Here is a 13,007-nt window from a genome sequence, read left to right as displayed (position 1 = left end):
AAAGTCCACTTTCTCTACTGATCTGCCAAAACCTTGTTCAAACATCAGGTTTTCATGTAGGCATGGACCTGTTTATGACTCTGTATTTTGTTCCATTGGCCCATATCCGTCCCTATTTGTATAAATGTCAAAATGTCTTAGGTACTATACTTTTGAAATCGGTCTTGATTTCTGTTAGGGAAAGATTCCCATATTGTTCTCCTTCTCATCCTTCTCTGTCTGTGCCTCTATCTGCATCTCCACCTTCTCCAATTAAGTTTTGGCTATTTTGTCTATTTGTAGTTAAATACAAATTTTGAAAATATTCACCAACCACAATATAAGAAGCTGTAGGGGTCTATTTACTGGAATTTCCATGAATCTCTAAATCATTTACAGCAGAATTGACATCTGAAGAGAATAATTTATCCACAAACAGGTTTATTTTCATTGACACAAATTTAATAATATTTTTTGTTGGATTCATTCTTATGTACTTGGTGTCTCTATTGCTATAGTAAACAGTATTCTCTTTGTTAATGGCATTTTGTATTTTTGTGTTGATCACTGATTTTTGTATATTTACCTTATATTTAATAATCTTACTAAATTCATAAATCAATTCCATACTTCTACATTATGTTTTTGTAGGGAATCATACTATTTGCAAATTAAAGTAGGTACATTTCTTCCATTCTCATCTCTACAGCTCTTCTTTATTTTTTTGTCATGCTTTGGGTCTCCAGTACACATATAGATGTAGTAAGATCCTTGTGATTTTCTCAATTTTGTAGAAATACTTCTAATGTTTTGCCATCATTCTTAATGAATGATGCTTCTCAGGGGTGCCTGGGTGGCTCATTTGGTTAAGTGTCTGACTCTTGATTTCAGCTCAGGTGCTTCTCTCAGGGTTGTGAGTTCAAGTCTTGTGTCGGGCTCCATGCTGGGCATGGTGCCCACTTTAAAAAAAAAATGATGTTTCCTATCAATTTTGGTAAATAAAGTATCATTAAAATTTATCTTATAGGTTTCTTATTGGACATCTACTGAGATACTATAGTTTCTACCTCTAATCTGTTCATGTGGGTATTAAGTTTTTTAAATGACAAATGACCTTTGCTATCCTGCCACAAAGCCAACTTTATTCCCTTGTATTACTTTGTTTACAGTGTTGCTTTATTTTGAAAACTTTTTTTCATTTTTTCATCATTCTCAGATAAGAAAGGACTGTAGCTTTTTTTCCTCGTAATTGTACTTGTTGATTTTTATTTTTAAGATTTTACTTTTTCATTTGACAGAAAGAGCACAAGCAGGGGGAGTGAGTGGCAGGCAGAAGGAGAGGGAGAAGCAGGATCCCCAAGTAGCGGGGAGCTCGATGTGGGTCTCTATCCCAGAACCCTGGGATCATGACCTCAGCAGAAGGCAGATGCTTAAGAAGCAGAAGGCAGATGCAGAAGGCAGATGACTGAGCCACAGAGGCACACCTCCCCTTATTGATTTTTATATTATATTAATACTAGCCTCAAATAATGAGTTGTAGAGTGTTCCTTTATTTTCTAGAAAAACTATATTAATGTTAGCATTATTTATTCATTGAACCTATTTCTGTCTGAACTGGTATTTTCTTTGGGAAGATTTTAATGCACTGACACAATTCCTTTAAATGGTTATAGGGCTTTATGTCCTTCTATTATGTTTTCTTAGAATTTTCCCATTTCATCTGCTTTTAATTTTGTCATGATAGTATTCATTGTATGTTCTTAGTGTCTTTTAAATACCTTTGGTATCTGTTATGCCACCTTTTCTCATTTCTAATACTGATGAATTGTGCATTTTCTTCCTTGATCAATTTTATATTTGTCAATTTTATTTGCATTTCATAATTTTGACTTTGCTTTTCAATTTCATTGTATTTTCCTATTTTATTAGTTCCTACTCCTTGCAGTTTCTCTCTTCTAATACCTTTTACTTTGCTGTTATTTTTCTAACCTCTTAATATGAAAACTTAAGGTCATTAATTTCATAATTTAGTTTTTATATATGTGTTCAAAGTTGCTCGTTTTCTTCTATGTGCTGCTTTATCTGCAATGCTACAAACTTGTGAAGTGGTTTATTTGTTATTGTTTAAAACTAAGTTCTCTAGTTTCTCTAACGATTTCTTCTTTGATCTGTGAGTTTTTCAAAAGTACGCTTATAAATTTCTTAATGTATGCATTTCTTAGTTTTCTTTTTGTTATCAGTTGCTTAACTAAATCATATTGTAATAAGAAAAGTTTGTATATTAATTTTAGGACACTTGTTTAGACTTCTTTAAGTCTAAAAAATGATATATGGTCCTTCTTCATGAAAATCTGGTAGTTTGAAAGAGCAGGTTTTCCTTATTAATTGGCTGCAGGTTTTATATTTGCCCAGTATATCAATCTTTCTAGTTGTTTAAAATCTCTTCTCTTCCACAGAGATCTTTCTGTTCAGTTGATCTAACAGTTATAGAGTGCTGTGGTAAAACCACCTACTATTGGGGCCTGGGTGATTCGGTTGGTTACGCATCTGACTCTTGATGTCAGGGTTGTGAATTTGAGCCCCATGTTGGGCTCCACCCGTGTGTGGAATCTACTTAAAAAACAAAAACAAACAAAAAGCAAAACAACAACAACAAAACCCCCCTACTATGACGGTGGTTATTTAACTGTTTTGTTAATTTGTCCATTTATGCTTTGAAGCTCTGTAATTAGAATCCGTTTCACCTCAATGAATTTTTTTTTTTTTCCATTCCATGTCCTCAACCAAATTATTTGCTTCCAGGACACTGGAAATACACATTGCCATGTGAGGGGCCATGAAACTTTGGCTCGCATTTACCAGAGTGCATTCAACCCTTAGCTCCTCCATCCAGTACCAAAATTTAGACCCCAGTGAATGAGAAATTCCAGCTCTTTTATATGGAAAGATCCTACCTCTCTACCATGTGTAAGTTTCTCCTTCTGGCTCTTTATCTTGGCTATTTATATAAAAAAATAAAATTTTCCTTTTGGGATTTTTGAGCATTTGTAATGGGAATGGGAGACTCCAATGTCTTTTCAACTTCCACTCAATCTAAATCTTAGTGTGAATCCTCCTGTGAATTTTCAATGTGAAAATAAATGCCAACATATTACTTAGATATAACAATGAAGTTCTGTAGGAAGAATATTTTTTCATTTCTGCTAGAAAATTAGTACATTTCTATATTCAGCTCTTCAATAAGGCAAAGGAGGTTATACAAACTACACTTCTAACATTCTTAAGAAATGTTAACAGAAAGGTCTCACTGAGAAGGTGATAGTTGAGCAGATACCTAAAGAAGAAAGGCAAAGGCTTTGAAGTGGGTGTTTTGAGTTACAGAAAAGAAGCTGATGCATCTGGAGCCCTGTTAGTAATAATCCACATAAGAGATGATGGTGGTTTGTTCCAGAATGGCAATGGTAGAATTAGTGAGATACAAACAGAATATGGACATATTATGAAGGCAACTTCAACATTCATGGACTGTATGTGGAAAGTGAGAAACAGAGAGCCTAAGGATAATTTTACTGTGTTTGGCTGAGCAACTAGAAGGATGGAGCTTCCAATTATTGTGATAGGAAAACCTAAGGGGTTAAGCCTTTCTAGGCTGCGGGGAGTCATTTCTGTATATACATAATGGAATAAAGTCTCATTCTATGTGGTCTTGGGTATATTTACAAATACACATTATTTTTATAAAACTTTACCTGATAACTTATTAAAAGATTCATACAATATTTAAAAACAGCGTAAACACTCTGTGCATATAGCATCTTTTCTCTAACAAATTTTCATTGACATTCTATGTGTAAGACTATTTTACTATGAAAATTAATATATTAAAGCATTCACTTATACATATTTACTGCATGCCTAATATGTCCCAAGTACTATCAAATGCATTAGGAATCCCACAATAATAAAAAATGGACATGGTTCATTACCTCTTGGAGCTTACAGCCTGTGATAGGTGAAGGAATGTACATTTATAAAGAGATAGTGCCATTAAGTGTTTATTAGAGAGACCAACCTACACAGAACACATCCTGTAGGAAATAGTTATTGATATAATATATGAATTATGATCAGTAAGAGATAATAATGTGGCTGCAGTGCTGACAGTAAGAGGGAGCATATGTGAGGTACAGCTGAAGAGATGAGGTAGAGACAGATAATACAGAACTAGCCCACCACTAAGTTGAGTAAATTTAAGGTACCTAGAAGTATCTTTCAGGGGGCACTGGGTGGGTCAGTTGATTAAGCGATCAACTCAGTTTCAGCTCAGGTTGTTATCTCATGGTTGTGGGACTGAGCCCAACGACAGGCTCTGAGCTGGATATTGAGTCTACTTGAGATTCTTTCCCTCCCTCCCCCTTGGTCACTCTCCCTCTGCACTAATGTACATACACTCTCTCTCTTTTAAAAAAAAGTATCTCTCAGGATTTGTGGCATAGTACAGTAACTAACAATATGAACTCTGGATTTGGATAACTTGACTCTGAACATCCACCTGGGCACTGAATTAGCTGTGTAAGCTTTGGCAATCAACTTCTCTAGAATAAAGCTAATTTTACTACTACCTTTCCTCTGCAGGAGGGCACAGAAGCCTTTGGTCTTGATGTACTAAGTGTAGTTTTGTTCAATAAATCTCCAGATTTAGCAAGGCCAGATAAATACTCATAGGATTATATTACTAACATTATCTTTAAAATTGTTATTTCCCTGATAATTTATATAATCATAATATCTAAGTCCTGGGGATAAATTATAGTAAGAGCTTGCCCAATATGAGAGGCTATTTTGCTTTCAGTTGGAATTCACAGAGAGGATTGAGTTATTTATGGCCATAAAGAAAAAAAGGATGTGATATGAATATATGGTATGTATTTATATTTTTTGTTATATAAATTATATATGTATTATGTATATATGATACACTCAATATAGTGATGTTTTATTATAGGATATATATGTAAATATATATATATATATATATATATATATAACAAAATCTATAACACTGCTATTTGTACAAAAAAATGACTTGTATTATTGGCAAAGAATTGTGTTGCAGAATTTACAGCTAAAAGTACTTCATAAATACATGAGAAGAGATGTATACAATTCAATTACAGACCACCTTTTAGGCTAAAAATAAAAATACTGTGCTCTCTACCAACTCAAACATGACTTCCATGTAGCACTCTCTTAGAGTAAGTATTATGTGGCAGGGATATTCAGAGTATGGTCTGTGCCCTGGCTGTAGAAGATGAACTCTTTTTTACAGATTTGTATCTAGATAAGTAGCTGGCACGAGAATGTAAATCAGCTATATCACTAAGCACATAGTTGAATTGAGCTGACTGTATTTGCTCTCTTTTTTTCCCCCCTCCTTTCAAGACTTTTTCAATGGAGCAAGCAATGGGCTGCATTCTGGCATAGCCCTTACATCATCAGAGACCACATTCTGAACAGTAAGACAATTTATTGAGCAGTTAATGAACAATCAAATTTAATGGAGAGAACTTCACTACATACACTAAAATAGGTTCTAGGTGGTCTTCTAGTGCTCAGTGGTGAAAAAAAGGAGAGAGAGAGAGAGAAAGAAGAGTGAGAGATGAGAGAGAAGAAAATATAAAACAAGCAGACAAAATGTGTTTTTTTAATATTAGAATGAGGAGGGACTTCTTTAACCATAAAAAGTTACAGAAGAAATAATAAAAAAATGACATTTGACTACTAAAAAAATTTACAGTTCAAAAGCATGAAAAAACAAGATTACTTTAAGAGAACTAGAGAAATCTTAAAAATATATTTGATGAAAAAAGGATGCTCTTAGCATCAAAAGAACTCCTAAAAAATTAATCTCTATTAGCTTTAGTTTCCTCATCTGTAAAAAGATGATAATCACAAAAGATAGCTACACTTTTTTATGAAATTGTATTATAGAGGAATACACAGCATTTAGTACAATGCCTTCTAATAAAAGAAGACATTATTATTTTTATTAGGAATGTTTTGTCAATCTAATGTAAATATATCTTAAGACTTAAAAAATACTGTACAATTATGCAGCAAAAGTTAACTCTGCAATTTTGGGTGGTCCAAAGCCTGCACATAGGTCTAGACTTTGCCCAGCTCCTGGGAGGTAATCTGTAAGCTTTTGGAATATCTTTTGTGATAAGAATGTCTTTTTTTACCTGGGGGCCCTAGGACAAACCTGATAGCTTATACTAATGATATGATCTCTGGGTAGGGCCTGGCCAGTTTGATTTCTGAAGGGGATGGAGAACGAAGGTCTGCCTTGTCTGTGGTCGGTCGTGCCTCCATGACCAACATTACCATCTATTATAAATCCTGGATACCAAAGCTCAGGTTAGTTTCTTGGGTCGGCCATATTTTGTGTGTGTGTTTCATAGATCATTGTTTAGAGAATTAACTCACAGTTTGTTTTGCACCACTCCACAGGGAGAAGACAACTTTGAGTTTCTGCCATATATCCCCTGGACTCAGCCCCATATGCCTGTTCCTTTGTGGATTTTAATCTATTATCCTTTTACTGTAATAAACTATCTTTTGAGTAAAATGGCTTTAATGAGTTTTGTGAGTCCTGCTAACGAATTAGGGAACCTGAGGGTGGTCTTGGGGACACCCCCCAAACACAGTAATCTAACTACAATTTATACATCAGTAATAAAGTGTGGCTTGAAATCAAGGTAAAATTTCTTACTTTAATAAATTATTGTTTATAAAGATCATATAAAATATATAAAATATAGTGCATATGTGTGTATACATGTGCACGCAAAAAACTCCATCATATTCATGAACAATTTCCTAAGGTATTACTTATAAAGTTTTAGAAAATAAAGTTTTAGCCTCTATCACAGTAAATTAATGTTCATGACTATCAATACATTTAATACCAATAAAAACATTCTATTGTTGAAAATTTTGATTATAAGAAAAAAGTCACACCCTCTTAGCATATTGTTTAGAAAGGAAAATAATTTTGAAAAAGAATCATAAACGTTGGTATAAATCATTTATTTCCTCTTTCTTGCTATGGATACTAATCTATACTTTTACATATCATTACATAGAAATTTTTTTATTTGGCAATTTCCCAAAGGAAAATTTGATACATTTTTACATTAAAGATTCTTTTGAAATAGTAAATTTTTTTTTTCTCTTCAATTACTCAAATTCTCACTCTTAAGTCTTCGTTTTATTACTTGGTAGCCCTTACTGACTTCCAGCCATATGTGGAGTTTCTCTGGGAAATTCTAGAAACCAAATTCAAAGTATAAACACATAAAGTATAAAAACATAAACACACTCATCCCAAATCAATTTAGAAACATTTCATTTGTGACTACAAAGGCATTCTTTAATTGACAAGTTTAAGTGGACTCATTCTGCCATTCTTAAAATTGTGGTTCGCAGAATTTTATGATCCATTTTCTGTGTAAGGAAACAAATTGGAAAACGTTATAACCTCTCCCAAAAAAAACAAAAGAAAGAAATTCGAAAAGAAAAAAAATAAGAACTTAACTGATTCACTTACATAGTTAACTTAATTATATCCCTAAGTAAAAGATCTCTGTTGATTTGGGCATGTGAGCACATAGGATCCATAGATATAATTATCTAATATTTGTGAAAACTATATATTTGAGAGGCTATGTGAATATGAATTGCTTTTTATGTCTTCTTACATTTTTCTTTCACTGTGCTTTATATCTTATACTGGATGATGATGATATAATTAATACAGACGACCTCTCTCCTATCTATTCCTTTGTATGTACTTCGTTAAAGACACAATTACTCTGTTAGTGTATCCCACTCTCTACTTTGAGAAAAACAGTAGCCTCTACTTTTAAGACAAATATTGCTTACAAGGAAGGAGGATTTTTAAAAAAGTAACTAAGTAGTTCAACATATATCACATGTCCTGGTCTTAATCCATCAAGCCTTACTCTACCTTTGGCACATTTCTATTGATTTTGGGTACAGCTCTATAAAAGTCAAATAAAATAATATTTTACTACCATTTTAGCCATTCCAACCTGAGTTCCTGGTCATAAACCAATGTTTCTACTACATAAAGCTCAAGTGGCCTTCCTTAAACTATTTCATTTAGTTTTTTAAGTAGTTGGAGGTTCTTGACCAAGCTTTTGCATGTTAATAAATCAATTTGCATTGTAGCTGGTTCTTTTAATTTGTGTTTTTCCTACATTTTTAGAATACATCAGAGATTAAAGAAATTTATTTTACATGTACTAAAGTAAAGTAAGTTTGCTTCATAAAGTGAAACTTCTACTATTCAGGTTACTTGTCTATTTCATAAAAATATACTGAAGATTGCTTGTATACCACGCTATTAATGCATAGCTAAAGAGTGAAAATTATATTATTAGAAAACTAGCATTTAACTTTTAAAAATTGTGCTTAGGATAAATTTGCACTTGTGGTCTTAAAATTTTTCAATATTCACTTTTACTAAACATTGTTTAGAATAAAGATGATTTTTAGTATGTTTTATTCAAATAAGGATCTTGGTTTTCCTTAATATGATTAAACTGGAATATCTTTTAAATGATGAAAATTACATTGGAATTAAGAGTCTAAATCCTATCATTCCTGGAGTGCAACACGGATCCATTACTGCAGGACATAATTTCCCTCAAGGATGATGATCTTAAAGTGTTATTTATCTTTCTGTTGTTTCTTTTTTGAATAACAAATAAACACTTTGTATTCTAGAACACTCCAGACTGACCCTTGAAAGGCTGCATGGGAGAAAATGAAGTATATTTATACCTTTAAAATCAGTGACATCAAAAACCAGCCACTGTTGAAAATGTCTTATTTCTTAGAGTAGGTTATGAGCACATGGTCATACTCAATTTCTGAGAACTCATTGAGCTGTTTAATTCTAACTTGATCATTTTTCTATACTTCAGTTTACTTGAATAAAAAGTTTTGCTTTTTTTTTTTTAAATCAAACACTGTTATGTCGTATATAAATCTTCTTGTGAGCTTTCTTATACCAACCCAACTCTACGGCTCAATTTATTCAATGTTCTCCAGAGTCCAAGCATATACTGAAAATGGAGTGACCTGGGTCTACAATATTACAATACTACAGAGCTACAGTCTGCGATCAGCTGGGAAAGATGGGCCCAGTCTAAAGGGTACAGACGCTGCTCAGCTCCAAGGAATGGCTGCCATATGGGACTGTGGGTCTAATGTTGCCAGGTCTGGAAATTTGAATTTTTATGTCAAATTTATACTTTTTAATGTTGGCAACTGATTCAAATTTTTAAGCTCTACCAGCCAAACTAAATATGTTTTTGACCAAAGAGGCCTCCATAAAGATCACCTCCCTGAGTAGGACCTCACTAAATCTGAGTCCAATTAAAATACTTTTCATATGTACTGCTGATACTGCTAGCATGCGGGGAAGGCCACAGTCAAAATTCAGTCTGACTCTACACAACTTCTACCATAGTCCACTGGCTGTAAATATGAGCCTGTTCTTACATAATCTGAATCCCAGAGCAACCTCATAACACAGGTATTATCCCCATCTTACTAATGAGGGATCAAAGGCCCAAAGATAGCAGACAACTTACTATAAAAATAGAGAAGAGTATGACTTCAGTTATATGGCCCGAGTTTAAATCCTTCCTCCAACACTTACTATTTTCATACTTTGGGAGGGCAAAGTAACTTCTTTATACTTCAGTTTTCTCCCCTATAAGATGGGTATTCTAATAACCATCCTTCCCCCAAATGTTCTGAGGATATACAAAGCACTTAGAAATGTCTTGGCACATAGTACTACATAAATGTTGCTATTACTAGTTATATTACTATTAACATTATCTGTAAAATGAGATCCTTGCTTTTTGAGTTTTAAATGAACCAAACTATGTAAAGTACTTAGACTTGTTCCTGAGACACACTGTTCATTACATACTAACTGTGTGATCAGATGAAGTTTCTTTCAAATACATTAGTCCAAACCATGCAGATTTATTCCTTTACTCTGTATCGGGTAATAACAAACATGCTATTATAGGCTGGAAGTATTTTTATTTGTACTAAGTGTTTTCTTTGGACATTTGAATAATAAATAGCTCTGTAAGGTCATAATTATTGCCATGTTTATATCATTTGGAAATGTGTAGTGAAATGAATCATGTGCCATGTAATGAATGTCTTAAAGTGAATGCTAATAATGTAGTAAGATTTCGTATCAGGAACGGTTACAGGATTCAGAAGACATTTTAAATTTAGATGATATTCACCATCTTTTTGTTTTGCTAATTGCTAAAAAACCCTAACCCTCCCAAACACATAAGATATGAATGGAGTTCAATAACTCAAATTACAAAGTTATATGCAAATAGGTGGCATAGCCAGAATTTTTACTTACTTGTGACCCATTTCATGAGCAATTGTAAATGCAAGATTCAGGCCGTTGTCTTCAGCAATAATACATTTTCTCTTTTCACTACACATTCCACTCAAATAAGCTATACCTAGAAAACATACACATGAATTATCATATGTCAGATTCAAATGCAAATATTTATGCTATGCATCAGTAGAAGAAATGAAAAATGATGTTTTTTCTATTCAAATGATGTCAGTATTAAACTATAAAATCTAGCCCTTATAAATGGAATTTTAAAGGAAATTGTGTATGTATGAGTTGCTCAATAAATTCTTATTATTTTCAAATTCATATTTCAGATTAAATCATTTGATCAACTGTCCAACTCTCAGAAAGTGTGCTCTAAGAATGTATTTTATAAATACCACTTTTCACTGTCACATAAGATAATTGAATGGATACAACTTTGACAATGTAAGTAAAAAAGCAATGATTGAGTTAAATGTTTTTCAATTCTCGTAAAGAACTTAGTTTCAGAGAAATACCCTAAAAAAAAAAAAAAAACTACGGGGGCACCTGGGTGGCTCAGTTGGTTAAGCAACTGCCTTCAGCTCAGGTCATGTTCCCAGAGTCCTGGGATCAAGTCACACATTGGGCTACCAGCTCCATGGGGAGTCTGCTTCACCCTCTGACCTCCCCTCTCATGCTCTCTCTCACTCTGTCTCTCTCTCTCTCTCAAAATAAATAAATAAAAATCTTAAAAAAAAAAAAGAAAATAAACTACGTACATAGGGCATTCTTGAACTTAAATTGATATTTTGAGTTAATAAAATTTTGAAATTTTATTTTCTAAAATACCATTTTAATTAATATGACATAAGAACTACCTGTGATATATGGAATATTGAAAAATATTTCCTTTGAACATTTTTTGGCTAATGAGAAGGTCCAACTGCAGAGTATATGATAATGATATACTATCTAAGATAACAATTTCCGTAAGATATTTGATCGTTTGGTTTTAATCAGTGGTAAGAAAATACAAAATGATTGATATTCCTTAGTCAAAGATTTATGAACTATATTACTAATTAAGATATCTCCCTGGGTAAATATCATTTAACACCTTCCAAATGTAATTTTTAGTGCATTTCCAAAAAACAAAGGTTATTTAAGTGATATCTAGTATTTTTTTGAATTTGTATGTTCTGTAATCCTCACATCCTTATAAAATACATTTAAATTCATTATATGAAGAAATTAAGGTCTGCACAGGTAAATGATTTGCCAAAGATCACATGACTACTCAATATTATAGAATGAGGATTTGAAACGAACTTTGAATCCATCTACCAACTAACGTTTCTTTTCCTGCTAATTACAATTTAGTGCAGAGTGGTCCCTAGTTAAAGATGGTTAGCTGACTGCTTGTGACTCTTCTTCTCTCTTTAGAAACCCCAAAAATAGTGTTATAAAATGATTACATTTAAATAAAAGAATAAATTGTCCTGCCCATGTTTTGGAGAAACAGAAGGTTCATGGAAGAATATGAACTGATTTAGGGGAGCTACAGCCCCAGTGACAGGGGAGAAGGATTTTAAGACTGTGGTAGAACCTCAGAGACTCAAGACTGAGGCACACAAGGTTTGAACAGAAGCATTCTTTGAGGATTGAAAATGGAGTATCTGAAAGGCTCAACTAGTCATTTGAATCTTCATGCAGATTCTCAAGGCCTGGTATCTACTGGCCTAACAGGAAAATGAAGATACATTCTCTAAGCAAAATATAGTATAATCATACTATTTTAAAAACATAATTACAGGAAGAAACAACAAGGGATGAAGTAGGTAAGGATGTCATTTTATCTCTATATGTAAAGATATTTTATTAAAATATAAAATCTACAAACAGATGACATTATTGCCTTATGAATGGATGGAAGGTTGAACAGACAGGTGATAAGCCTTACTACTTTATTTGGCTGATTAAGACAACTGGAATTATTCTACAGTTAAATCAGGATAAGGTGGAAAGGAAATATGAAGGTGGGGGTAAACTCAGAGGGTTAGGAAAGGGAGAAAAAGAGGAGGAGAAAGACATGTTCGTTATCTAGTTCCATTAAATAACAAATCAAATAAAAACATCAAGAGATTCTTAAACATAATGTGAATTTTAAGAGAGCTAAGTCATGCACTTATTAATGCAACAAAATATGGAGAACAAAGATACAAGAGTAACTGAAGTTGTGTTACAGTTGAAAGGAAGAAGGAAGAAAAGAAAGATGGAAAGAAGGGGTGAAGGAAGGTGAACAAAAAGTATCTCCTCATTATAAGATACTGAAAATTCTCTTGTGCATTTGAAAATTTAAAAAAGTTAAACTTGAGAATAAATACAAAAATACTAAATTAAGTTCAACTATAATTAGAATGCCAAAGATCATTATTTGGTACAAATTTCCCTTATGATGCCCCTATATTTCACAACTACAATAATCTTATCACCATATGCAGATTAAGTCAGCTAATGTGGGCTGTCATCATGTCAGTATCTTTGCTGTATGAACCAGCACATATCAACT

The 13,007-nt window shown here is 33.0% G+C and overlaps 1 protein-coding gene across 1 annotated transcript in view; it reads right to left on the bottom strand.

The window, feature by feature from the left end:
• Positions 1-13,007, bottom strand: part of ADAMTS19 (ADAM metallopeptidase with thrombospondin type 1 motif 19) — a 250,022-nt gene that overhangs the window by 122,962 nt on the left and 114,053 nt on the right. The window contains exon 8 of the mRNA XM_032851974.1: positions 10,469-10,574. Coding sequence (XP_032707865.1) covers positions 10,469-10,574 — 106 coding nt within the window. The remainder of the gene's footprint in view (positions 1-10,468; positions 10,575-13,007) is intronic.

The sequence above is a fragment of the Lontra canadensis genome, unplaced genomic scaffold, assembly GCF_010015895.1.
Source record: "Lontra canadensis isolate GAN:19392208 unplaced genomic scaffold, GSC_riverotter_1.0 scaffold5, whole genome shotgun sequence".
NCBI lineage: Eukaryota > Metazoa > Chordata > Mammalia > Carnivora > Mustelidae > Lontra > Lontra canadensis.
This window is presented reverse-complemented; position numbering and strand designations above follow the sequence as displayed.